Raw genomic sequence first — 25,179 nt, forward strand, 5'->3', positions numbered from 1 at the left:
TTGCTCTCTGCTTCAGTCTTTTTGTTAAAGCTGATCACCTTTTAGGTGACAAATGGACACAGCTGATTAATTAATTCATGTCTGCCCTGAAACTCAGGTATAATTTACAAAGTTAAGGGTATTTTGGGAAAAGGCTGTAATTGCATATTTGTGGGATTTTGCAAGTCTCCATCTAGATCTCAGACAACTGAGGCAATAGCCTCTGACTGCCATTTCTGCCTGACCACCTGGTCTCCCACCTCCTATCCCCCTCATTCTCTCTTTTCCAGCAGAAGCCTGGCCAAAAGAGGGACAGGTAGACCAACATGACATGTCATACGGAGTAGAGCCATGCCCACCACCGGGAACAGGGCTTGGGAGCTCCAAGATGGGGAAACCCAAACCCACCAGGCAAATAAGGCCCTCTGGAGTGTGTCACTGTCAGTTCAAGCATGGTTAGGGTATCCAGTCAGGGCCATGGATGGTGTCCAGGTAGGTTAACAGAACACCATGACCTGATCCTAGGGCACTTTGGCATTCATTCTATGAAAACTAGCTTGGAATCAATTTCCCATTTAAAAGTTTTCTAACCAAAGGACACTGTCAAAACTAAAGAAATTCTCCCCGCATGGACCTAACAACTCAGCTACATGCCTTCTTTTATAAAACCATTTTCAACAGCCTTCTCCCACCCCCACTTTCATGAATCCATTGCCAGTCTAAATGCCACCAGGGGACAGCAGCATCTTCCCTACAGCCTAGACAAGGGTCCTTCCATATCTCTGCCTTATGGATCTTTTAGTAATGAAAATGGCCTTTGAGCAGATTAGCATCCAATTGGACTACTGCTTTCCATTAATAAAAAAAGAAAACTCATTGCATCTCACCAGAAGTGCTGGCTGGGCAGACCACTGCTACGGGAGCAATCCCCATTCCTGGATCTGCCTCCTCCACAGATCTCACTTGGTTGACTACAAAGGCTTCCAGAGACACTGCAGTAAACAATGAGCAGCAGCCCCTGTACTATCACTTAGCTCCTCACAAGGAATAGCCAACTCTCTAGAGGGGAGACCATTTTCCCCAGTGATATTGCCAGGATGGTTTCTATTCCCGGAGGTGTCCACGCCCCTTGTTCCAAGGCACAGCCCTGAACTCACTGGCCTTTAACTAGATCCCAAGTCCCACTTAGCAACAGAGAAGAAGCAATCACTGAAAAGTAATGCAAAGAAGGAAAGCTAAAACAAAACAAAAAAAAAACCCAGCAGGGAATTAAAATGAAATACTACACATACCTGATTAACAAAAAAGAAGGCAGGAATGAAAGAACAGCAGAAGAGCAAAGGAACAAAAAACAGATGAGATCAACAGAAAATGGACAGAAAAACAGACCTGAATTCAAGCATATTCACAATTATATTAAATGCAAATGAAATAAATATTCCATCAAAAGGCAGAGATTGAAAAATAGACCACATAATAAACAAGAACCAACCATGTGCTCTTTATAAAAGATACACTATTAATACAAAAGATACACTATTACTACAAAAACACTAAAATACCAAAATACAATACGCTATTAATACAAAAAAGTGTTGAGAGTAAAAGGATGGAAAAAGATATGCCACACAAACAATGAGCCTAAGAAAGCTGGAGTAGCTATGGTAATCTCAGACAAAACAAATACTAAAAGGAATGATACTAGAGATAAAGAAAGACATTTCATAATGATAAAAGAATGCATACATCAGGAAGATATAATAACCATAAATCTGTACATGCCTAATAATAGTGCTGCAAAAATACATGAAGCAAAACTTGCCAAAAAGAAAGGGGTAATAGACAAATTCACAATCATAGATGGAGACTTCAAGCCTCTCCTCAGTGATTCATAGAACTACTAACAGAAATGGTAAAAGGATAAAATCTAAATGACACTATCAACCATCTTAACCTAACTGACCATTTTCAGAATATCATACCAAACAACTGCAGAACCCACATTCTTTCAAGTGCATGTGAAACATTTCCCAGAGTAGAACCATAAAATAAGTTTCTCCTAATTTCAAAAAATTGAAATCTTACAGAGTATATTCTCTACAACTGAATTAAATTGGAAATCATTAACAAGACAACTAGAAAAATATAAAATATTTGGAAATAAAAAAACTACACTTCTGAATAACACATGGGACAAAGAAGAAATCACAAGAAGTAGGGAATGTGTTTAACCAAAAGGGAATAAAAACAATGTATCAATATCTGTGGGATGAAGCTTAAGCAGTGCATGGATGGAAATTCATAGCTTTATAAAATTGTACAAGAAAAGAAGAAAGATCTCAAACCAATTAAGTTTCTACCTTAAGAAGCTAGAAATAGAAGAGCAAATTAAACTCAAAGTAAATTGAAGGCTGTTATTAATAAAGACTTTGAAACCTTCATATATTGGTGGCAGAAATATAAAATAGTGCAGCCGTTTTGGGAAAGTTTGGCAGTTTCTTACAAAGTTACTCATATACTTATCATATAACACACAGCAATTCCACTTCTGGGTATTTATCCAAGGGAAATGCAAACATATATCCACAAAAAGACTTTTATACAGAAATGTTCATAGCAAGTTTGTTCATAATAACCAAAACCTAGAAACAACCCACATGTCCATCAACAGGTGAATGGGCAAAGAAATTGTGGTATACCCATACAAAGGAATACAACTCAACAACAAAGAGGGGAAAAGCTAGTGATATAAACAAGAACATGGATGCATCTCAAAACATGCTAAGTGGAAGAAACCAGACATGAAAGTATGGTATCATACACACCATATGAGTCCATTATATGAAATTCTAGAAAAGGCAAGACTAGCATAGGGTGACAGAAAGGAGATCAAGCCTTGCGTTGGGAGTTGGGGTGAGGGGATTTACATGCCAAGAGGCATGAGGAAACTTTTAGGGTGTCTGGAATGTTCTGTAATGTTGATTGTGGTAGTTTCTATCACATAGTTAAATATGTGATCAAAATAAGAGATCTCTTATTATTCTGTCAATTTATTATTTAATATATTCCTAAAAAACTAAAGCAGTAAATATGTTAAGTTAGAAAAACTAAAACAATATATAAGAGAATATTTATCAAAATACAGAACTTTCTAAGTTGAAAAATTAACTTGTATGTCTGAATAGCCAACTAAAAATTACAAAAAGTTAATATTTTAATTATACAAAGAACTCACTCAAACTCACTAGGATAAAAGCAAAAATGATACATGGGCAAAGATGGGAATACACAATTCACAAACTAAAACAAAAAAGTCCAATCCATCCAGAAATTAAGGAAATGTAAATATTTTCAACTCTATAAATTAATAACTTTTCCAAACATTTTGGGAAATATTTTGTCACCATATATTTTTCAAGCATTAAAATGTACCTTCCAATCTAGCAAACCCATTTCTAAGACTATCCTAAGAAAATAGTAATTTTTAAAAAGTAGCTATATGCAAAAATGTTGCTTGTTGCGATATTTATAGTAGTAAAATACTAGAATGGTTAAGTAAATTATTGTTTATTCACCTGATAGAATATTATATAACCATAAAAGTAGATTCCTATAAAGACTATGTAAACACAAAGAAAACCACTTAAAAGCTAAACATAAAATTTGTATGTGTGCTGTTTATTATTTTAAAAGGTCTTTTAAAAACAATTATAAAAAATATGCCAGCATTTGTGTTGGGGAATTGGGATTATGGGTGAGTCTGTCTTTCTCTTTATATCGGAACTCTGATGGAATCATAAGTCTTTTAGGTGTTTTTGTTTAAAACCTTAGGATGGACATGTGCAGGACACACTTACTCAGCATTGTCGGTATCTATATTGCTGTTTTCTTTCCCGTAGGCAGTAGCCATGAACACACAGTTGATGATGACGGTGCAGATGATGAACATGCTGAACACTGTGACCGCTGTCCGTTAAGGCAGGTACACTACAGGGTGGCACACATCATCAGTCATAGTTCACTATGACTGGGCATACCTCCAGGTCTCCTTTTCTGCAGGTGCACCTGTCTGCTTACCATGAGTGTTGGCGAAGAACAACTCATAGCTGTCCCCTCCTCCGAAGAACTGTCCTCAGCCGAATGGCAGCCTCCTCACCTGGAGGGCTACAACCCCCTTCCTCGTGTCCGACTGTCTGAGACTTAGAAAAAGCTGGCCCCTTGCTTCCAGAGGGGCAGCTCTGTGACATAATTAGTGCCCCAGAGCTCCCGGTGGGCTCAAGGTGATGTGGGATCAGCTGAGACCCCATTCTTACTAGCCTGCTCTTTCTGCTCCATTCTGCTTCCCTCTTTCCTTCTCCAGAGAGCACTCCTCAACTAAATCACTTAAATAAGAATCCCCATCTCAGGCTCTGCTTCTAGGGATTACAACCTGAATGGTTATTCCTTCCCATGCCCCCAGTACTTCGTTATGTCTACCAGTCTATATGTCTTTCTCACCTCTCCCAGTCTAAAACTGCCTGGTGTCACCACTCCCTGCTGCACACATCAGGAATGCTGCCTGTCTTTACTCTTTAAGACTGAGGTTGGGGGCGCCTGGGTGGCTCAGATAGTTAAGCATCCACCTTCGGCTCAGGTCATGATCCCAGGGTCCTGGGATCGAGTCCCGCATTGGGCTCCCTGCTCCTTGGGAGCCTGCTTCTCCCTCTGCTTCTCTCTCTCTCTCTCCCCCTCTGTCGTTCATGAATAAATAAATAAAATCTTAAAAAAAAAAAAAAGCCTGAGGTTGGAAACTCAAAGTCTTAAGTGTTTGGGGAGTCATTTAAATGGGTAAAATGGGCAGATGCTGGGTCACAGAGAGGGGTGGAGATGTGGTGAAGCAGAGCTTGCAGAGCCCCTCTGAAAGAGGCAGTGGTTCCTCACTACACCAGGTTTTGCCAGGTAGGAATGCAGGCCTAGACTTTATAGAGGTTCCATCTTCCAAAGATGTTGGAAATCTGGACTTCTAACATTATAGGGTGTTTCCATAAAGTTTTAAACACTGTGTAGGTCCAACACAACACATTTAGCAGCTAAATAAAGAGCCCAGGTTGACAGTTTGCAACTTTGTTTGGGTCTCAACTTAGATGATCCTTTCTCCAGGAAGTCATCCTGGATGCCTCCAAAGCACAACTACCACTCCCAAACGGCCCATCTCACTAACGAAATCGCCTGCCTTTTGGGCCTGTCCCCTTCTGGGGCCACAGGATCCTAGAGCAGGGCTAAGTCTTGTTCACACAACAGCACCAGCACAGCCCCCGCCATGCAGCAGTAGGCACTCAGCCAGTATTTGATCCAAGAATGAGCTACTTCCACTCAACCAGCATGTGAACATCTGGGGCTCTTGCACTTTTCACATGACCTGGACTTAGTAAAAGATGCAATGAAAAGATATGAATGGACCGAGATTTTGATGGCTAAACTTCGGATTGGATTGAAAGGCCCAAAAATGAACAAGGCACGCTTGGCACTGAAGCGGTAGATTGTTCTCTTTTTGTTCAACACCATAAATGTCTGCAAAAACAAACACAACAAGAATTACATGTAGTGACAAAACAATATTTCTCATGAGTTCATTTAGAGAAAATTCAGTGGAACCACAGATTGAGGTGTGGCTTGTTTTATTATGATCATGCCAGTTTCTAATTGAAGTGCTGTCATTCTGAAGTCTGAGATACTTTCTGGCCAGCCTACACTGTGACTCTGGACACCAACAGATCTACCATGTGGCCTAGGTCTCACTCAGAGTCCCAAGATAAGTACTGGGCTGTGGACTGTTTACCCAGTGTAATACTCTGGAGGCTCCAGAAATGGAGCATATAGACCCTGCAGATAAACAAGGGTGGAGACTAGTAACCGGGGCAAGTAAAACCCTTCATATTGTACTCCGTGGTATATATCTATGGAGATAAGAACTAGAAGGGAACTTGGAGAGATGGAAGTAGTACTGAACATTCACATCCAGCAGATTATTTTAAATTATTTTGATGACAAATGAAAACTTCATAATAAATCTTAGAATAGTCAGGGACCTAGAGAGTCCATATTGTACCTGAGCAGTTCTACATGAGATAGTCTATCAATCAATTCTAACCTTGAGGATCATCAACAAAAAAGTCATCAAGTTTCCCAGACTTGTTCTCCCGTTCTCCCCACAGACATTCAGGCAACTCTGCCTGTGGTTCCCAACTGGTAGGAGAGGCCCTACAGAAGGCATCTGGAAGTGCATGTGGGTGTTTTTGATTGTCTGTCACAATTACTGGAGGCCCTACTGGCCTTTATTGGGTAGTTCTCGGGATGCCAAACCCGGGACAGAACTGCTAAATGGTATCCTGTCCCATCCAAAATGCCCACTGGACTCCACTGAAGAATACCACACCTGCACCCATTTCTTCCTAGTAGGTCTTCCTGGGCTTTGGGAATGAAGCAGTCCCTGGACAGCAACCCATCACTCACAAGCTTCTAACACCAACTCCCAGACCTCCTTTTTTCCAGCTAGCCATAATCTGGCTGTCCCCTTATATGTCCCTAAGGTCTTAGTTACAAAAGCCTTCACAGAATGAGGGTCATTCCTGTTTCCCCATGTCTCTGCTCCTTTTAAGATTTACAAAAGTACTACTTGACATGTAATCCAGTATGTTCTTATACAGAAAAGACAGGCCTTATCACCCAGGCCCAATATAGCAGGGTGGATGCTGCCTTGGCTGAGGTACCAGAACTTCAGTCACTGCCAACCATCAACCATCCTTTGTTGAGCTGCTGGAACTTACTTGTCTGCTGGCCATCTGGCTGCAGCAAAAAATGGAGTAGGATATTTTCTGTTGCCTCTATAACAAAAGGAAATGGGCCACAGAGTTATTTGAAAGCTATGAGCTCAGGAGCCCAAGACCCACTTTAGGGATTCTGGGCCATTCCTTTGGATAGAAAGGCAATTTTAGGGCAGAGAGCAAACCTCTCCTTGAGGTGGGTCACCCAGATTAACAGGTGGCATGATATGGCTCTGCCTCTGTGTCCCTTGATATTTTATTAATGCTATCTCTGACTGCTTTAAATATTTCAACTAATGGTGTATTTAACTATACTCACCAGGGTTTTAATTATTAAAATGATAGGTACCAGCTCCTTCTGTCTGTTTGCTGAAACCACCCCTTTCTCTGTAGCTCTTCAAAGTGGAAATTTCTAAAGATAGGAAGTAGCCTTCAACTACAGAAAGAGCCCTTGGGTTTGAGTCACAACTCCATTCCTTACTGGTTGTTTGGCCTGGCCCAATCCACTTCCCCATCTAGTCGCTGGATTCCTCATCTGCAAGGTAGAGTGGTAACTACTACATATATCTCACATGACTACTGAGAGTACCAGCCACATGGGGTCATGGGTGTGCAGAACTCTAAAAAAGTATCATGTCTTCTGATTTACAGGGAGAGCCCAAGCTGAGAAGAGATGATTCTAGAACAGAAGCTATCCTCCCAGGACTGTCTGCAGCACACCAAGTTGCTGCCTGCTCCAGGCTTAAGGCAGAAGACCTCCAGCAGTTAACTCACATTTAACAACTCTGCCTCCAAGAAGGCCTTGGAATTTTGGGGCATAAGAAGGAGAAATACTGGACTGTTTTTGTTCCCTCATCTCTCACCCCTTTCTTGTTTTTCCCACTCACACCCCACTTTCCTTTATACACACAGTTCCCAATTGGCCTGGTAACCCTAGGTCTGTCCCAATACAAGGACATACCAGGCAACATTTCTCTGGAGAGATCAATTTCTTATGGTTGCCAGCAGAAAATGGTCTCAGCAGCTCATATTTCTGCCCAAATTTCCTTCCTCTCTGAACTCAGTCTGGTGAGTTTCCATTCTCTGCTGGATCATATAGTGAGATGATAATGGTAAAGTCTTCTGAGCTTTTCCTGAAAGGGGAGTACTGTCCTCACTGCCCCAGGCCTTCAAAAAAGCCATCAGAAGAGCCCAGAGCTCACATTTCCTCACTCAGGAGCCCCTTTAAGGAACTTTTACTAGAATTTCCCTACAAGAACTACATTCAAGTAGGTTAAACTGTGAGAGCAAAGGAGAAGGACAGACATCCCTGCAAACTCCAAGATCAGTGTTTGGAGATTCTTATAATAGCCATTATAACTGCATGGTTAGAACACCCCAGACCTCATTCAACTACCTTATGATTTCTGTAGAATGGGTCCAAGTCTTCCAGGGGCCTTGCTATCAGCTCATGGGGAATGTCACCATAGAGTTTGGGCAACTTCCTGGAGACCTTTAGGTCAAGCTGAGGTCGAGGCTGGGGTTCTGCTGCTGTCTGGTCTTTGCACTTCTTTTTCTCCTTTTGGATGGCAATCCTCTTCTCAATTGTAGCCAGAGTGTCAGAAGTGAAGGGACGGAAATTCCGCTCATCTGGAAAGATCACTGGGTAGCACCTGTCATCCATTTTCATCCTCGAGACAGAGATAAGCAGTAGATCCTCAGAGAGCTCTGAAAGGTAGAAATCACACAGCCTGCCCTGGAATTCCACTTTCCAAGGATGATGTCACGGGGGGCTATAAGAATTAAGTGAAGTGAGGGGGCGTGGAAGCTCATTGGCTGTGGAGCAGGTCAGAAGAGGTGACCACCACTGTAAATACAGCAGGAATTTGGGGCACAGGGAAAACCAAAGGAGGCCATCATTCTTGGAGGACCTGGGTGTAAATAGTAAGTTAAGTTCAGGAAAAATGGGCAGAAGAAGCCCAGTCTCTAAAACTGAGACCCAAGCATTGAGCAAGACAGTAAGACCGAACCCACCGAACTACTGAAGTGGGGCCTGCAGATGGTGGCCCAGTGGCTGCAGTGTGAACAGGAGCAGAAAGAATAGGGTATTAATTGGGACATAGCTCTGGGTTGCAAAATCAAAACTATAAGTGCATGCGTCTTCTCACTGTTTGGTCAGCAAAGTTCTTAAAATGTGATGGAATGGAAACAAAAAGGCTATACACACAGGCACAGACATTTACACTAATACCTATGATTCTATGCCAACTTTCTTACTTCTGAGACCCTGATCTGGCAGAAATGAGACCCCAAGAAAGCAGAAAGGATTTGCCAAAGCTAACAGGGTCATTCTGCCATGGGATAATAGCTGTACTGGCCCCTATCCCTGACAGCCCTTTCTATAGGGACTTCCTCTACAACCTCAAGTTTAAAAATAGGCTCTGAGAAAATGTAGTAGTGCTCAGGTTAAATGCTTTTACTCCCCATGCCAAGCATCCTCTTCCTTTCTTATATACCTGAATGCCAATCTAATATTGATTCCCAAGGCACTCCAGAAAATTACAATGGGTAATCCAACATAGCATTGGTTTGTTCATTCAGCAACCCATGTGCTCAGTGTCTGTTCTAGGAACACTGCTAGGCACTAATGGAGAAGAAACAACAGCCCCTCCTCCTGGTCCTACAAGTTATGCTGCCCTGGTGTTGTAGTGGTGAAGACAGATAAAAGACAGGAAATTACAACAGAGTAAGACAGATGCTAATATAGGAAGAAGTAGAGGGTGCTATGTCTGTGCATGGGATAGGTGTTTAACGAGTCTTGGGGAATCAGGGATGATCTGCCAAACCTTTAATGTCCCAGTTGAGACCTGAAGGGGATGTAAGACATAGACAAGAAAAAAGGAGGACATTAGAATGTGGTAGGAGAAACAAACAGTATGTACAGGGACCCATGGGTGAAAAAGAACATGGTGTCTGTCAACAGGTTCTGTCTGCCACGGATGGAGATTTTGTGGGATGGATGGTCAGATAAGGCTCCAGTCAGCATTGAGAGAGCATGTGGGGCCCTATAATCCTTAGTAAATATCATGGATTTCACCCTGAGGGTAATGGGGAGTTGCTAAAGAGTTGGTTGTTGTTGCTGTTGTTGTTACAGAGGAGTAACACTATCAGGTTTTTAAAAAATATCCCTCTTACTGATGAGAATGGATAGGACTTGGGACGAGGGGCTGAAGGAGGTGAGGAGCTGGAACAGCAGAGATTGTTGTAACAATCATAACCACTAAGGATGACCTAATGGAGTGGGTAGATCTGATAGTCACTTAAGAAATAGCCTTGACCAGTGATTTATGGGGAGGGAGAGATTTGAGGGACAGGAAGGAGATGTGGTTCCTGGCTTGGGCAGCTGGGTCAACACAGTGCCGCTCACTCAGACAGAGAGCACTAGGGAAGGAAGAAGTTTTGGGGGAATAAACTGAATTTAGAACAGATGGAATTGAAGCTGTTTGTGGAACCTGCAAGTGAAGAGAACCAAGAGGCATCATAGAGCAATCATAGCTTACACATTAGCCTCTGAAAAAAGCATACAAAAAAAAAAAAAACACAGCAACATAAACTTCTCTTGAAAATCCCTCAGGAAGGCACCATACTGACAAGGCACCCCAACTCAGTGGTCAACAAGGTCAATATGGCCAATTTTTCTTCTGGTGCTAGAACCGGTCACCCTTTCTTCAGTTAATCCACAAATTGGTCAGATTGTGTTTAAGGGCCATGATAAAGGCAACGTATGTGTCTTTAAACATACTATGGGTAATGGGATGCCCATAGTGTGAGTCATATGTCAACTGAAATGACATAGGGATTCTAGATTCACTGCATTCTGTTCCATTCATTCAGGGTCATGCTGTTTATGAATGTGCTGGATGATGGAATTGGCCACACTACTTAAATTATTCTCTCTCTCTTCCCCACCCCTCCACTCCTCCTCCCTTCCATTCCACTCCCCTCTCTCTCATAGACATATATGATTGAATTGGTATTAATGAAGTGGAAATATAATGAGACTCTACTGTATTTGGTTCTAGAGCTCATGAAAGACATTTGAGACAGGGATCGAGTCCTTTGCAGTCAACAGTATATGAATGTTAGGTGATCCTAGAAAATAGATGAGCCGAGAAAGATCCTGGATGGCAAAAACCAGACCTTATGCTAAGTTATAGCAAGGAGTCCAGTGCAGGGCTGCTATCATAATAAGGAGACTATTAAAGAAGAAACTGGACACTCTGCCCCTGTTGTTCTGACCCTGGAGATATTTTGCTCAGTTTCTAGTAGAAAAGAGGCTTGATGGAAATAAGTAACACAAAATAAAATTGAGAACTCCAAAAACTGTGCACATTAAAATTTGTTATAAATGCTGAAATAACTAAAGAACCACGTGTTAAAGTTGACATTGAAAACTACAAAAATTGACCCGGGAATAAGAGGACTTTATAAAAATATCAACTCAAATAAATCTGACAAAATAAAATCACATGCAGTAAAATTTTCTTAATAACTGAAAAAACTGATGAAAGAATCAAATATTTTTAATAAAAGCAGACTCAGGATAACTGGACTATAGAGATACATGCTGTGCATGCAAAATTAATTAAATTAATAAAAATCAATATGGTATAATTGGTAAAAATTTGGAATGATTCAAATCTTCATTGTGAAATTTATACCTCAAATATTTAATTCTGAAAAATTTTTCTGCACAGAAAATGGATTCCATTGCACGGAAAATTGGTTGAAGAATTAAATTGGCTAACATACAATTCTTTCCCAAGCTTCACTAATAATCAAGTATGACGGCAAATTTTTCAGACACTGAATGACTTTTTACAAAAAAATTATTTGAGTATATGCTCCCAAACAATGAAAAGAGAAGCCAAAAAATGGTGGATGCTTGAAATCCAAAATATGGTACACCTAACCCAAGAGTGCAATAAGAAAATTCCAGGTAACTGCCCTACAATCAGCTTAAAAAAGCAATTGATTCAACTAGAATTAGAAGTCAGAGAGCCCTGAGAAAAACCCTTTGAGAATAGAGTAAATTCTCTGTAACAAAGAATATGATTAACCAACTGGTTTCTTTATAAGTAAAAAAGAAAGGCAATTAGAAGTTCCATCAAAACAATAGCTCCTTGAAAAGTCAGGTTTTACATATGAAGCCAACTAAATGGCTTGAGCAGCTGATAGAGGAGGAAAAAAAGAAAGTCCACTTGACCTTGACACTTAGGCCATGCTTTTTCATGCAACAGAAGGTCAGTGACATCACAGTCCATTCCCTTCTCTATGGGTCCAAATATGGTACTTGGTTTCAGAGACTAGAAGCTACAAAATCATTGTATCATAAGTTATATACCAGTTTTTAATTTTAACAATCATCCTATAGATAAAGCAGAATTAATTACAATTACAGGATAGAATTCAAATTATATAAATGTTATTGCAAACTAGAGTTGGAAAGCAAAGACAAAGGGAGACTCAGAGCCACCAATTTCCTCATCTTAAACACCTAGAGAATCAAGACATTCTATGGAAGATCAATGGATTAAGCAATCGAGTATAAGTCTAACCCTTAAAATTATGCAGGTACTCAAGGGCAAGACAAAATGAAAAATATACTAAGTAGCAGAAACTGGAGGAAACTCGGGGACAGCAGAAGGATTACTGTCAGTACACTAAATTCCTCATCTTGCATAGAGGCCATTCGATAACTGCTACTTAACCTCTTGATGAATCAAAAAAATAGAAGAATAAGAGAATCAATTACAGTTAGCCAGACAATGACCGGAACACTGAAACACTGAAAGGGTTAAAAGTGGAACTGAGGATACAGGCGAAGGTGCGGACATTTTATTTTCTGTGTGATACCCTTCCCAGAATTTCTTCCTTCTGAGTTGTTTGGATTATGTGCGTGTAAGTGTTACTTTTATAGATTTGCAAAAGGACTGTAAAAATCCTTCCAGGGCTCCAAACATCCTCAGATTTAACACCGAGAGTCAAAATATTGGGTACAATGACGGGCTCTAAATCTCCTTGAGTCATAAAGGAAGGAGGCATAATCTCAACTCGCTGTCCAAACCAGGAGGCCAGCGACATGTGAATAATGATTTCACACAGGAAACCACAGAGACTGGGAGGCCCATGTGGAGGCCCTGCCAGGCCTCCCTGAGGTGATGCACTAGACTTGCAGGGGAGGTGGGGAGTAGTCCATCAGAGAGGGCTCTGCTCCTCCTCCTCTGAGGACTGGCCCTCAGCAGGCTCACAGGCCCACTCCTGCTGAATAGACAGAAGACAAGCACTCATCCAAGAAAGAGGGCTGAGGCTTCACATCCTTAAGCAGAGACCCTAAATTCCTTGAGAATTCACTTGCAGTTAAGATTAGGTAGCTCCAGGCTTTATTTCCAATCTACAAGCCTTATAGAGGCATTAGATCTGAACTCCCAATTGCTCACTCATTCATGCACTGGGCGCTGGAAGTGCAAAATGATTTAAAACACCGTCCCAGCCCTTGAGGTTCTTAAAAAGATGTGGGGAATTAGGTGAGTCAAGGATGGAGGATGAAACCACACAGTGAGGGTGGCTGCACTAGGGGGGAACTTCAGGTGCTGTGGGAGCCCAGAGGACACAGTGGTAATGAAGAATCAGGAATCATTGAGCTGGTAGAACAACAGGAGGTGTGCGCATGTGTGAAAACACTGAGGGCAGCAAAGGGCTTTTGTTTCTTATTTATGACTCTACCAGCTGTTATAAAAGTTGCATAACTTTGCTATGCCACACATCGGCAGTTTGCCCACCAGACCTCTCCCCATCCTTCTCCTCCCTGCTCAGTGCCTATGCAGCTAATTCACATGGACCCCTCAGTTGGATGCCCTGAACTCTGGCTTCTGGTTGGGTTTGGCTGATGGAAGATACCAGCAAGATACCCAGGGAATGGTGGAGAGTGAGGTCAGGGTTTTCCTCCCCACCTCTCCGCCCAGTGGCTGCCATGCACCACAGCTCCTGCCCGCTGGCCCGTCCACAGGGCTCTCTCTGGTTCTGTAGAACCTCCCTCTCCTGGCCCCTTCAGATGTGAGTGTAAGGGCACCCCATTCTCACCACACCTGAAAACTGCCTCCTCACGGATTCCTGTTACTGAACTCTGCCTGCTTTTAAAAAATATCACTTTAATAAAATACCTTCAAAATGCCCAGTTTGAATGTACCATCTGTTTCCTGCCAGGGCTCTGGCTGATGGAATCATCCAGTAAATAAAATTTAGAAAACAAGAAAAGGAAATGATTACCCACAAACCAAAGTCACCTAGCACATGCAAGTTTTAACATTTTGGTATATTTCTTTTCAGCAGTCTTTATGTCCATATGTTTACATAGCTGGCATTGTCACACATATGCAATTTTACCTCATGAACTTTTCAATTAATGTGATATTACAAACATTTTTACAATGATAGTTATCATTTAATGGCATCTACCCTGTTTCAGGTAAAATTTTAAGTGTGTTAATATTACATTATCTCATTTAATCCTCAGAACAACCTCATGAGATAAATATTATCCTTGGGGGCTTTCTGAAACGAAATACTCATCTGGAATGAAGGTAAATTATTAGTGGCCTTCTCTTAAGAGGCAGGGGTTTTAACTTTATACCTTCTTAGACTAGTGTCTCTCTCCAATTTTCTCTGTCAGTAAGAAGACAAACTGGACAACGTGATCCTCACACTTTACCCTAACCAGTAAGGGAAGTCACTGGGGAAGTCACCAGAGGTTTGTAACTGCATGCCCAAAACATTTCGATGTGGATCTGAACCTGAAACACCACACTGAGGTTAATAAGAACTATAAACCATGGGCTAAGCACTGGGTCAAATGCTTTAAATGGATTATCTCTCATAATCTCTCTTAACTTCCCAGGAAATCTACAAGGTGGATATTGTTTTATCATCCACATTCTACAGAAGAAAACATAAGGGCTCAAAGAAATTGAGAGACTTGTCTATGGTCACATAAGGAAGTGCTAGAGAATCTCAATCCCAAGTAATCACCACCATGTAATACACCTACCTGCCTACGCTAAGACATCTCATGGAAGTGAGACAAGGGAGTCAGGATGAGAAAGCCACACACCTCCTAGCTGGGCTGGGCGGGGTCTATGACACCCTCACTGTGTGATGTGCTTCCCAGAACATCAGCCTCATTCCCACCTCTTCATGCACCTGTCACTCCCACAGGCATTCCACCGCCCCCACCATGACACCCTCCCACCCACCCAACCCAGACAGCCCAACGGTAATGTACGCTGTAAGATGCCCCTTTGTCCATTTTGGGTGGTGGTCTAAACAACAAGATCTTAATTTTGGTGACACAGAAGCCATGTCCATTAATGCGGGTTACAAAAAAATAATACCCCATAAGAAAATCAGAAAGCAAATGAACATTAACAGATTTTGACACAATTGATCTCAATCCAAAATTCAATCCCAGATTGATTAGCTCGTCAGAAAAAAAAAAATTTAAGTGTACATTAATTTCTGATTAAGTTTAATTGGCCACAGTGAACTCAGAAACTATTTGGAGGATTTGCACGATAGTCTCAGGATATAAGACTTGAACATATCTTTTCTAGAAAAACCCAATACCTGACATGAAGTCCAGTGTTGTGAGCACCTGTCAGGCCAGGTAGCTGTCTCCTGTCCCCATGGCCCCAGGCCTTCTCAGAGCACTTGAAAGGAGGGGAACTACCCCCACGGACCCCATCACCTGAGCCATGCATCTTGCGACTGGTTCCTGACTCTGAGTTGAGCAGGAATGATTACAAAAGGTCTGTACCCCATCCTGATGGAAAAAAACAGAGCAAGTTCCATAGTGACAGGTCTAGCCTTGAAAGCACAGAAGAATAGGGCTGCCCCCAGCCCAGAGGACTCACCTGCCTTGGTAAGCTGGCTCCAGACAGCAGTCCCAGTGGCACCTCTCAAAGCTCTCCACGGAGCAAGTCTCTCAGAGTCTGAGCTCCTGCTCCTGGCAGTTGGAGGCCTTCTGGGAGGGGCGGCTCGGAAGCTGGGTGGAGAGCGTGAGGAAGGCAAATGGGAACACAGCCAAAGTGATTTTAAAGAATCGTGTAGGAAACCCTGTAACCAGAGAAGTGACTGAGATGGTACTTACATTTATACTTTGGAAGCATCTGCCTTTAATCAGCGCTTAATCTAACTCTGCAGAAAGCATCATTAATAAAGAAACAGGTTGTTTTTTTTTCTTTGGCCTCATCCAAGTGGGTGAGAGAACAGCAAAGAGTCTATCTGAAAAGCCATGCTGGGCTTCTGCAAGCAGCTTAGCCTGTAGGCCACCTAACCCAGGCGCACTGAGGTTTCGCCCCCCAGGACCTACTAAGGCCCACAATGTGAAATTGTTCATAAGGCAGCCAGTCAGCTGCTCTTCCTTTCTTTTTTCTTGTGTCATCAACACTGGGGTTTCCCACCTATGAAAACACAGGCTTGCTTATGTGGTTGTCATAAAGGACACCAAGAAAACCCTTTGGCCTCCAAAGCAACTCCATAAAGGATCTGTCCTCAAGCCCTGAACTCCCCCAAGTTAGTTTTTGTTAATTCTCGAGGACAACTTAGATCTCTTTGGAAAGTGTCACACCATAAGCTATTTTCAGCCATTGTCACCTTCCAGAGGCTAGCTGACAGCCAACAGGGATAAACAATGCAAGATGGGTGTTTACATGGGGGCAGGAGGTAGGAAGTAGGTTTAAAGGAGTGTTGAAGTAGAATTACAGGCAGATTTGGGTCCTGCCAGAAGTGGCACTGAACACTAGTCAAAAGAACTGGGCATAAATCCCAGCTCTACCACTAAAGCTGCATGGTATTGGATGAAGCACGCAATTTCTCCGAGCCTTAATTTTCTTTGCATAAAATGGGATAATTCTTTCAAACCTCCTTAGTCTTAAGAAGCAAATGTGATCATAGCTATAAAAACACTCGGCAAATACTGGATATAAGTATCTTCATTTTTAAGAGGGAAAAGGCCTGGTTGCTTTTCTCCCCCAACTGACTCAACACCTAGATCCCACGCAGAGAAACTGAAATCACAGGCATGGGATTAGTACCAGGCTTGGCACAATGAATATGCCCTGACTTTTTAAAGCAGGGATCAGAAATTCTAAACCCCTGTCTGATTTCAGAGTGATTCTCAGAATAACAGAAGACCAAAGAATAGGACAAGTACTTAGAGTTAATAAATAAGCATTTTTTTTACTTTTTTATTGTTATGTTAATCATCATATATTACATCATTAGTTTTTGATGTAGTGTTCCATGATTCATTGTTTGTGTATAACACCCAGTGCTCCATGCAGAACGTGCCCTCTTTAATACCCATCACCAGGCTAACCCATCCCCCTACCCTCCTCCCCTCTAGAAACCTCAGTTTGTTTCTCAGAGTCCATCATCTCTCCTGGTTCGTCTCCCCCTCTGACTTACTCCCCTTCATTCTTCCTCTCCTGCTATCTTCTTCTTTTTCTTTTTTCTTAAAATATGTTGCATTATTTGTTTCAGAGGTACAGATCTGTGATTCAACAGTCTTACACAATAAATAAGCATTTTTTATATGGATAAAAATGTGTGTGTCTGAAAAGATAAAGGAAGCCTCTAAATCCATTATCTTAAAAGGTCCTGGCCTTTTTAAATATAAACTCTTTGCAAATATTATTTTCCTCAGCTATTAAGTCATTTTCTGACTTCCGACTCTGAAGGTTCAGAGAACATCCTAGCTTCATCTTCAAGGTAAATGCAAATGATTCCAAATGTAAGGACTTCTGAAGAGTAACACACCAACACAGGCCACCTGAGCAGTATGGGGTTTGCATTCAGGACTTTCCCCAGACTCACCTCTCCTGTGGAGAACTTGGGGAAGGCAAATATGCGTTTGAAAGCTGAAGCAGAATCCCTGTGTTGAGTCCTCATAATAAGAGGATGCTAACATCAGCACAGGGTCAGGATGGCCCACATTTGCATTCCTGAAGCCATTCAGCATTGTCACCTCTCTTGGGTGCTAGCAGGCAGCAAGACCCTGGTGGTCTCAGTCTTGCCATCTGATAAGCTGACCAGCTTCGACATCAGTGGCCAAGTCAGAATCATCAGTTTTAGCAGCAGCCACACGCCCATCTGTTTATTTAGCAAAGATGACATTGAACCTCCACTATTCAGAACATCTGAAAATACCAAAACAAGACCTGAGTCCTTAAGGAGCATGGAGTCTGCTGCATGAGAAAGATGTACAAAGAACTATAAGCAAGAAAGAGGGCATCAGGGAGCTGCAAGCAAGATGCAAACAGAGGTCTCCACAGAAGGGATCAGGGAGCAATGCATTTTGGGAAGATTTTCAAGAGGAGGTAGGATTTGAGCTGAGGCTGAGATAATGAATGAGAACTCAATATGCAGAGCAAGTAGGGATGGACTTTCCAGGAAAAGCCTGAGCAAGGACACACAAGCCTGGAAGGACAGGCCATGTGTAGAGAATCTCAAGTGGTTCTATGAGGATGGACAGGTGACAAAGAGAGGAACACAAAAGAAGAGGAGGTTTTGCATGGCCTTGCATACCACTTGAACACAACTAAGCAGCTTAAATTTGGACTTGTATGGAGTCACAGGCATGGTACTGGCATAATCTTAAGCTTCTGATAATATATAACCACCAAGTCTTCTGTTTCCCTGATGTGCACTACTACTGGTGTCTCACTGACATGCAAGTAAACAATGTTCATGGATAATGCCGAGGGTAGTGACATACACCATAGCAGGTGTGGCAGCTGAAGTGAATGGAACGTTTGTGGGGAAATTTGGAGGGAGCAAACCAACCAAGGGGAACTAACTGGCTGTGACTGATTTATAGTCATCTCTGAAGTCAGAGATGGCCTGAGGAATTGTAGCAGTGGTACCAAAAGCAGCTGCTCTACTCAGAAACCTCCTAAAAGCTGGTTCCTGCATGTTCTGCCCTCCCCTGATGCCACAGGGTCAGCCAAAGGCTTGCACATGCATGTAGAGACTGAGCAAAGGTTTCAATGTCCAGTTCCTGAGGTCTCTTGCAACACAAGAGTGAAGACTGCTCCATCCTCTAACTTCCACAGTTCTTTCCTGGCACCTGCATTTAGCATTTAGTTCACTGTGATTCCACTTTCTGGTATGTATGCTGATATGATGTGTATTTCTGATATGTAATATTGAGGAGTCTTTTGGTTGCAAGTAACAAAATCTTAACCCTAGTATACAGTATAAGCAGAGACTTTATTGGCAAGGATCACAGGTGTTCACATGGAATCCGAGGGAAGAAATGCTATGGACCCTCATGGAATAGAACCCAAAACCGAAGACCTGAAGGAAACTCAGGAAGCTCTGTCTCTCTTCATCTCCTGTTTCTGTTGCTATTCCCCAGCTCTATGCTCCCTTTTTCTACTGTACACTACGTTTCTGTGGTCCTAGTGGACCTAACAGAAAATGGCCATTCTCAACTTCTGTGTTTAAATGCAAAGCCCTTTCATTCTGTGATACAAAAATCCCTGGGGAAGGACCTGAATCATCACACTTGGCTCCAGGGCCTGACTCTGAACCAATCAACAGAGTTCAGGGAGTTGGAGGTCAGGCAGCTCTCACTGCCAACCTGAGGATGGATCCAGGAAGAGCAACTCCTAAAGGACACCCAAATGGGGAGAGCACCAACATCACAATGTTTTAAGGATTAAATGAGGCAACATGTATGAACTTCTCTTCATACACTCTTAAATATTATACAAAGATACAACTTTATGGTTCTTTGGGAACCAAAAGACCTGGACTTGAATCCTACCTACATGTAAAAGCTATGTGATCTCTTTTTAAAATTTCTCTAAATCTTGGTTTCTTCATCCAGAAATGGCACTGATAACATCTACTGTCCACAGCATTCATGAGATTTAAATGATCAGGGGATTCTACCACTTCGTAAACTGCAAATTATAAGCTAAAATAAATGTAAGTGGTTGTGGTAAGAGTCAGTGTTCACACATGTGGTCCCCCCCTAACTACAGTGTCCTTACCACCCCACCCCCACAGATAGAAATACACACACTCCAAAGTCTTTATACCCACCATAGTCCCTACCACACTTAAGCTCCAGCAAGTAGTAGCTACAGTGGATTGCTAACTTATTTGCGTAGGAGGGAGAGGGGAATAGGTGGAGGAAGGGAGGGAGGAAGGGAGAGAACAAGGCAGGCAGACAGGCATGCCGCCAGGCTGAGGCTGGGATAGGTGGCCAAGTCTATATGCAAGCCCAGTAAAGGGACTGGCTGGAAGTCAAAAAGGATATAATTAACTTAAGAATCACAATAAACTTGTAGCCACACTTAATAGGTTTCAAATATTTTCTCAATTTACCCTGGCTTCATTCTTCTCGGTTTGCCCTTGTTGAGGAGGAAGGGAAAGGAAAAAGGCAAGGAAAAATCTTAAAGAGACAGCACTCCCAAGCCTGTAAACAAGAGGAACCGGTGTAGGCTTTAAACAAACACTCAGTGGCTTGCCTGACATCAGACCTCTGTGTAGCCACTCCTCAGAGAACACAGAGAGGAAGGGAGTTGAGCTGTAGTGCCAGGAAGAAATATATCTGACCTATGAAACTGCTTTGCCTGACCTCCCTCCCCACCACCCATCCCAGCCCCCCTCCTCAATGCTTCTCTCCAGGAGCCCTTAATACCCTAGAGGCTGAAAGTAGTCTCAGGGCTACAGCTGAGTATCCCTTGAAGAATTCAGGCAGGTTTGCCTCATGATGCCCTAGTTGTTTTGTCATTTCAGCTTTTTCTATGCTTTTTCCTGACTGAGCAGAAAATGGATGTTGGTATTTCTGGAGCAAATTTAAAGCCATCTGGAAATGAATTCACAATGTGTACAGAAGAGAAACAAGGTCTTCTGAGGTTCAAGTTCAGAAACAGAATGACTGGGTGTCACAGGAGGAGTTGGAAGACCCTCCTCCTCTGTTGCATCTCAGGTTAAGTGCTTCACACCAAAACCTAAACTTGATGATACTCACTTCTCTTTATTTATTTATTTATTTTTAAAGATTTTATTTATTTATTTGACAGAGAAAGCGAGAGAGGGAACACAAGCAGGGGGAGTGGGAGAGGGAGAAGCAGGCTTCCTGCTGAGCAGAGAGCCCGATGCGGGGCTCGATCCCAGAACCCTGGGATCATGACCTGAGCTGAAGGCAGACGCTTAACGACTGAGCCACCCAGGTGCCCCACTCGGTTCTCTTTAAAATCGTGGGCCCAGTAGCAACTCTGGCTACCTCCGTAAAAGGTGGCCTAACCCAAACCTCTGGAAGTACTTGAGCCTGTGGCCATCAGTGGCTATCTAAAGAATGTATCTTTTTATCTGTAGCACAGATGTTAGCTGTCTGTCCCTCTGCTGTCTCCTGGACCCACTCCTGCTGTCTCTTGCTTCTGGCCCTGGGGGAATCTCTCTTGGCCTTCCCCAGCCCCATTGGGCCCTCAATTCTTTTTATTCACTTCAATTTCCTACCATCTTTCCTCTCAAGAATGAGGCAAATTTCTTTCCATGCCTTGAGCATAACAGTTTGAAAGATGTTCCCTATTTTTTTAAAAATGCATGCCCTTGGGTCTCATCTGCCATCTCAGGAAATTTATCTGAGTATTTCTTTCAAATAAATAATATGTTCTCTGCAAAAGAAAGTTTAGTAAAGAAGTATGTCTCCACCTGATTGGATTGCCATAATTTGGGAATTAAAGGTAATACTGTCTTATTTTGTTTGCTGTCAATTTTACATTTAATTTTAGAAATTAAAATGGATACCAGAAATTTTAACTAATTTTTTGAGGCCTTATTTTTAAGACAGTTTAGTCTTAAAAGACACCATGAAGTGAGTATGTAGGTACAGGTTTCTAGATTCCTGGAGAGTCAGACCATTGGGGTCCCTCTGCAGCTTCCCCCCCTCTGCTCCTCTCCACTCTCTGGAATTATCTATGCCTTGCCCAGTCAAACCTATCAGCATCTCTGCCCCTTAAGGCCAGTGAGACCACTCATCCACAGCACCCAGCATGAATTTTCTTCTTAGAAGGTGGGTCAGGTTAGAGGGCAGTAGGCACACCCTGACCATGGGACCTTCGATGTACTCCCAGAGCCTTGGGACCTTGCTCAAGAGAAAGGGCCTGTGTGGGTCTCCTTCAGCCCCTCTGAAGGCCCAGGCTTCCCTACCTCCACATCCTTGGGTACATCTTCCACCATCAGGGAGCCCAACAGAACTCAACATGAGGACAGAGCTGCTACCAGGGTCCCTGTGGGGGGCTGAGGGTCTCACAGCCTCAGTGACTCAAAGTTATAGCCCCTGTTGCCCCAATTCTATTATTACCACCCCAGGCCCAAATCCAGAACACAAGTGGCTGATGAGAGTCCCTGAGAACCCAGGTATACATTCACACTCACTCATACATACATACATACACAGAGCAAGAACCCAGCAGAACAGAGATGTGAAAGTGAATATGACCCAGAAAACCTAGTTTCATTGGGGCCACTACCTGATTTCTTCTGTAAGGTTGGGCTCCCCACACCCCCAAACACCATGGGGTTAAGAAAGGGAGGCTCACAGACCTGGTGATCCCAAAGAGGAGACAAACCAGCAAGCAGGCAGACAAATGGCCACCCTGAGTGGCACTGGCCTGGCCAAGGTTCACTTCCCTGACCTTACTTACCTACTCTTATGTCATTGGAGGCTCATGCCCAAATCCACACCTGTGCTCCTGTAGGCCCCTGCATGGATTGCCCTCTCCTCAGAATCCACACCGAAATTCAGAACTCAGCTGAAGCCCTCTCCTCTAGGGAGCTTTTCTCATAGCAAGGTCTTACTTTGGTGACATCAGCTGTCCCCCACTTCCTCCTTTGACCATTTCATGTTGGATGAGCCTCATCACCCCAGTTACATTGAAGGTTGGTCCAGGGCAAAGACTGTGTCCTCTTCCCTTGCATCAGGCAGCACCCAGCCTGGAGTTCATGCTCATAAATTAACATTCAAGCTCCCTATTAAATGGAATGAAGGAAGCTAGATGAGAGATGGCTCAGCTGCTTCCAGAAAGACACTTGTGCTTCAGAGCTCGAGGAAAGCAGGAGGAGGGTGGGAGAGAGGGGGGAAAAGGCTCACTAAAAGCATATGGAATACACAGAAGAGCTGAGCACCAGAACAAAGACTCATTTAAAAGGGCAAAGGAAACACTAGATGGCTGTTAATGGTGAACTGAATATGATAAATTATTGCTTAAATCACTTGGTTTCACTCCTTGTTGTTATGCACAGTTAATTGGAGGGAACAAAACACTGAGCCTGGCTGAACCGGATGGGAGGTGGCAGCAGTCACAGGCTTGCAGCTTCTCCAGGACCACAAAGCCATCACACAGGGATGACAAGCATGGGGCCAACCTCACTCCCTAGCCCCCTGCAGTGGCCCAGTCCCATTATCCACACTCTGGTCCCCTGTGGGCTGTAGCTGTTTGCAGCCAAGTGTCCTAAAGGAGGGAGAGTCAGAGGGGTGGTCTGAGAGGCAGGAGGTTACCTTATGATCCCTTAGGCTCTGAACACCAAACTTGCCCCCACAGGGCCCCACTCAGATGTCTCTCACCCTAAAGAAAGCCAGGTAGCCTCAACAACAGATTTAATCTCTGGTCAAAAACTTGGATTTTGACAGGTTTTTTTCTTATGTTTCTATTCTATTCACTATATATATATCTTAAGTTCCTACCAAATTATAAAGCACTTAGTGGGGGAGAGGGTTAAGGAGACCCAGAAATGAGTAAGACACAGCTTCTGCCTTTACTCAGTTGAGAGAACAGACATTGAACTCGCTGTGGGCTTCATAGAAAAAAAATAATAATCTTTCTAACACTTAATTTAAGACAAAGAATCTGTTAGAGGCTGGGATTTTATTAATAATCCTGTGGCCAAAGGGAGAAGAAGCAGGCAAAGTGAGCCTGATAACATCAGCAAAGAAAGAAATTTAGAAACATATAGAACTATTAAAGACTAGAATTTCACAAGTAATGTTTACATGACAATTAATTAACAAGGCTTGGGAGTTATAGTTACATGATATGGAAGACAACATTCAAATGTTGAAGTCTACATGTCTACAAGATAATTTAACAAATACTATCAAGAGACATCTTTATGGTTACAGAAATAGCAAAAGAGGGTTATAAAGATATAACACAAGTGTAAGTTTGAAGACCGTGTCCCTTTTCCTAAACATGAATTTAAATTTATATTTAATCTTATGTTTAAAGACTATTCTCAACCTTCAGTTTTACCACAAGAAAAAGTTTTTAATTGCTATACTCCTTTCATTAAGTTTTTGTGTAAATAAATGTTATCTCAGGAGAAAAAGCTTTTTCACAAGACTGTTAATTAGAGGCTTACAAGCTCTTCTTAGAGTCAGGAATCAGTACAGGAAAAAAAGTGATTATATATATATACACTACACACACACACACACATACATCTCAGAATTAAACTGCTAACAAAGAACGAAATACGGTTTTTGTGTTAGAAAATGTGAGCTTAAAGAAGACCCTGCAGCAGCATTTCCATCAGTATGGAGAGTTAGATACCTTGAAAATTTTTTTGCAGTTGAAACAACTAATATACTGGATAAAATCATAAAAGATGAAGAATTGGGAGCACCTGGGTGCCTCAGTCAGTTAAGCACCAAAGTCTTGAGTTCAGCTTGAGTCATGATCTCAGGGTCGTGAGATTGAGCCCTGTGTCAGGCTCCACACTGAGCATGGAGCCTGCTTAAGATTCTCTTTCTGCCTCTCCCCCGCTCTTACTCTCTTTCTTAAAAAAGATAAAATAAAAATAAAAGATGGAAAATTAAAACATTTAAAAAGCTCTGAGAACTCTACAGATAAAGACAAAACAGAAACCCTTGAATGGAAAAGTGTTGGAACCAGCTTTTACCTAATGGATCTCTGCCAAGCCTTAGAGACCTTATGTTTCCAATAGATGGTTGCACAGTGTGTGGGACAGGCCAGAAAGCCTAGGGCCCATCTAAAGTGCGATATCTAAGAGTAGTCCACTGTGTAAGATGGGAGCATCAAAGGGCTTATGCCCATAATGCGAGGTGAACAAGAAATATAATCTGCCTCTAGAAGGAGACTGGCAGAAGTAAACACAAATCCTTTCTGGAGAAATTCCACTGTGATCCAGGACCTCAAGCAATTCCCACAATAATGTTTTAATAAAATTTAGCAGTCCACAATCAAAATCACAAAACACACAAGGAAATAAGTCACCATGAGTGAGGACCAATCAAAGCAACAGACAACACAAAGATTTTAGTTTC

At 42.5% G+C, this 25,179-nt stretch overlaps 1 protein-coding gene across 1 annotated transcript in view; it reads right to left on the reverse strand.

Annotated features, from left to right (window-relative positions):
- The window catches only part of SCN11A (sodium voltage-gated channel alpha subunit 11), an 88,455-nt gene extending 72,557 nt beyond the window's left edge, over positions 1-15,898 (reverse strand). Inside the window, exons 1-4 of the mRNA XM_027584593.2 lie at positions 15,731-15,898; positions 8,179-8,489; positions 5,411-5,529; positions 3,837-3,938 (exon numbers count right to left, since the gene is read on the reverse strand). Coding sequence (XP_027440394.1) covers positions 3,837-3,938; positions 5,411-5,529; positions 8,179-8,451 — 494 coding nt within the window. The 5' untranslated portion in view covers positions 8,452-8,489; positions 15,731-15,898. The remainder of the gene's footprint in view (positions 1-3,836; positions 3,939-5,410; positions 5,530-8,178; positions 8,490-15,730) is intronic.
- Positions 15,899-25,179: the final 9,281 nt, after the last annotated feature.

This window comes from Zalophus californianus, chromosome 1 (assembly GCF_009762305.2).
Source record: "Zalophus californianus isolate mZalCal1 chromosome 1, mZalCal1.pri.v2, whole genome shotgun sequence".
Lineage (NCBI taxonomy): Eukaryota > Metazoa > Chordata > Mammalia > Carnivora > Otariidae > Zalophus > Zalophus californianus.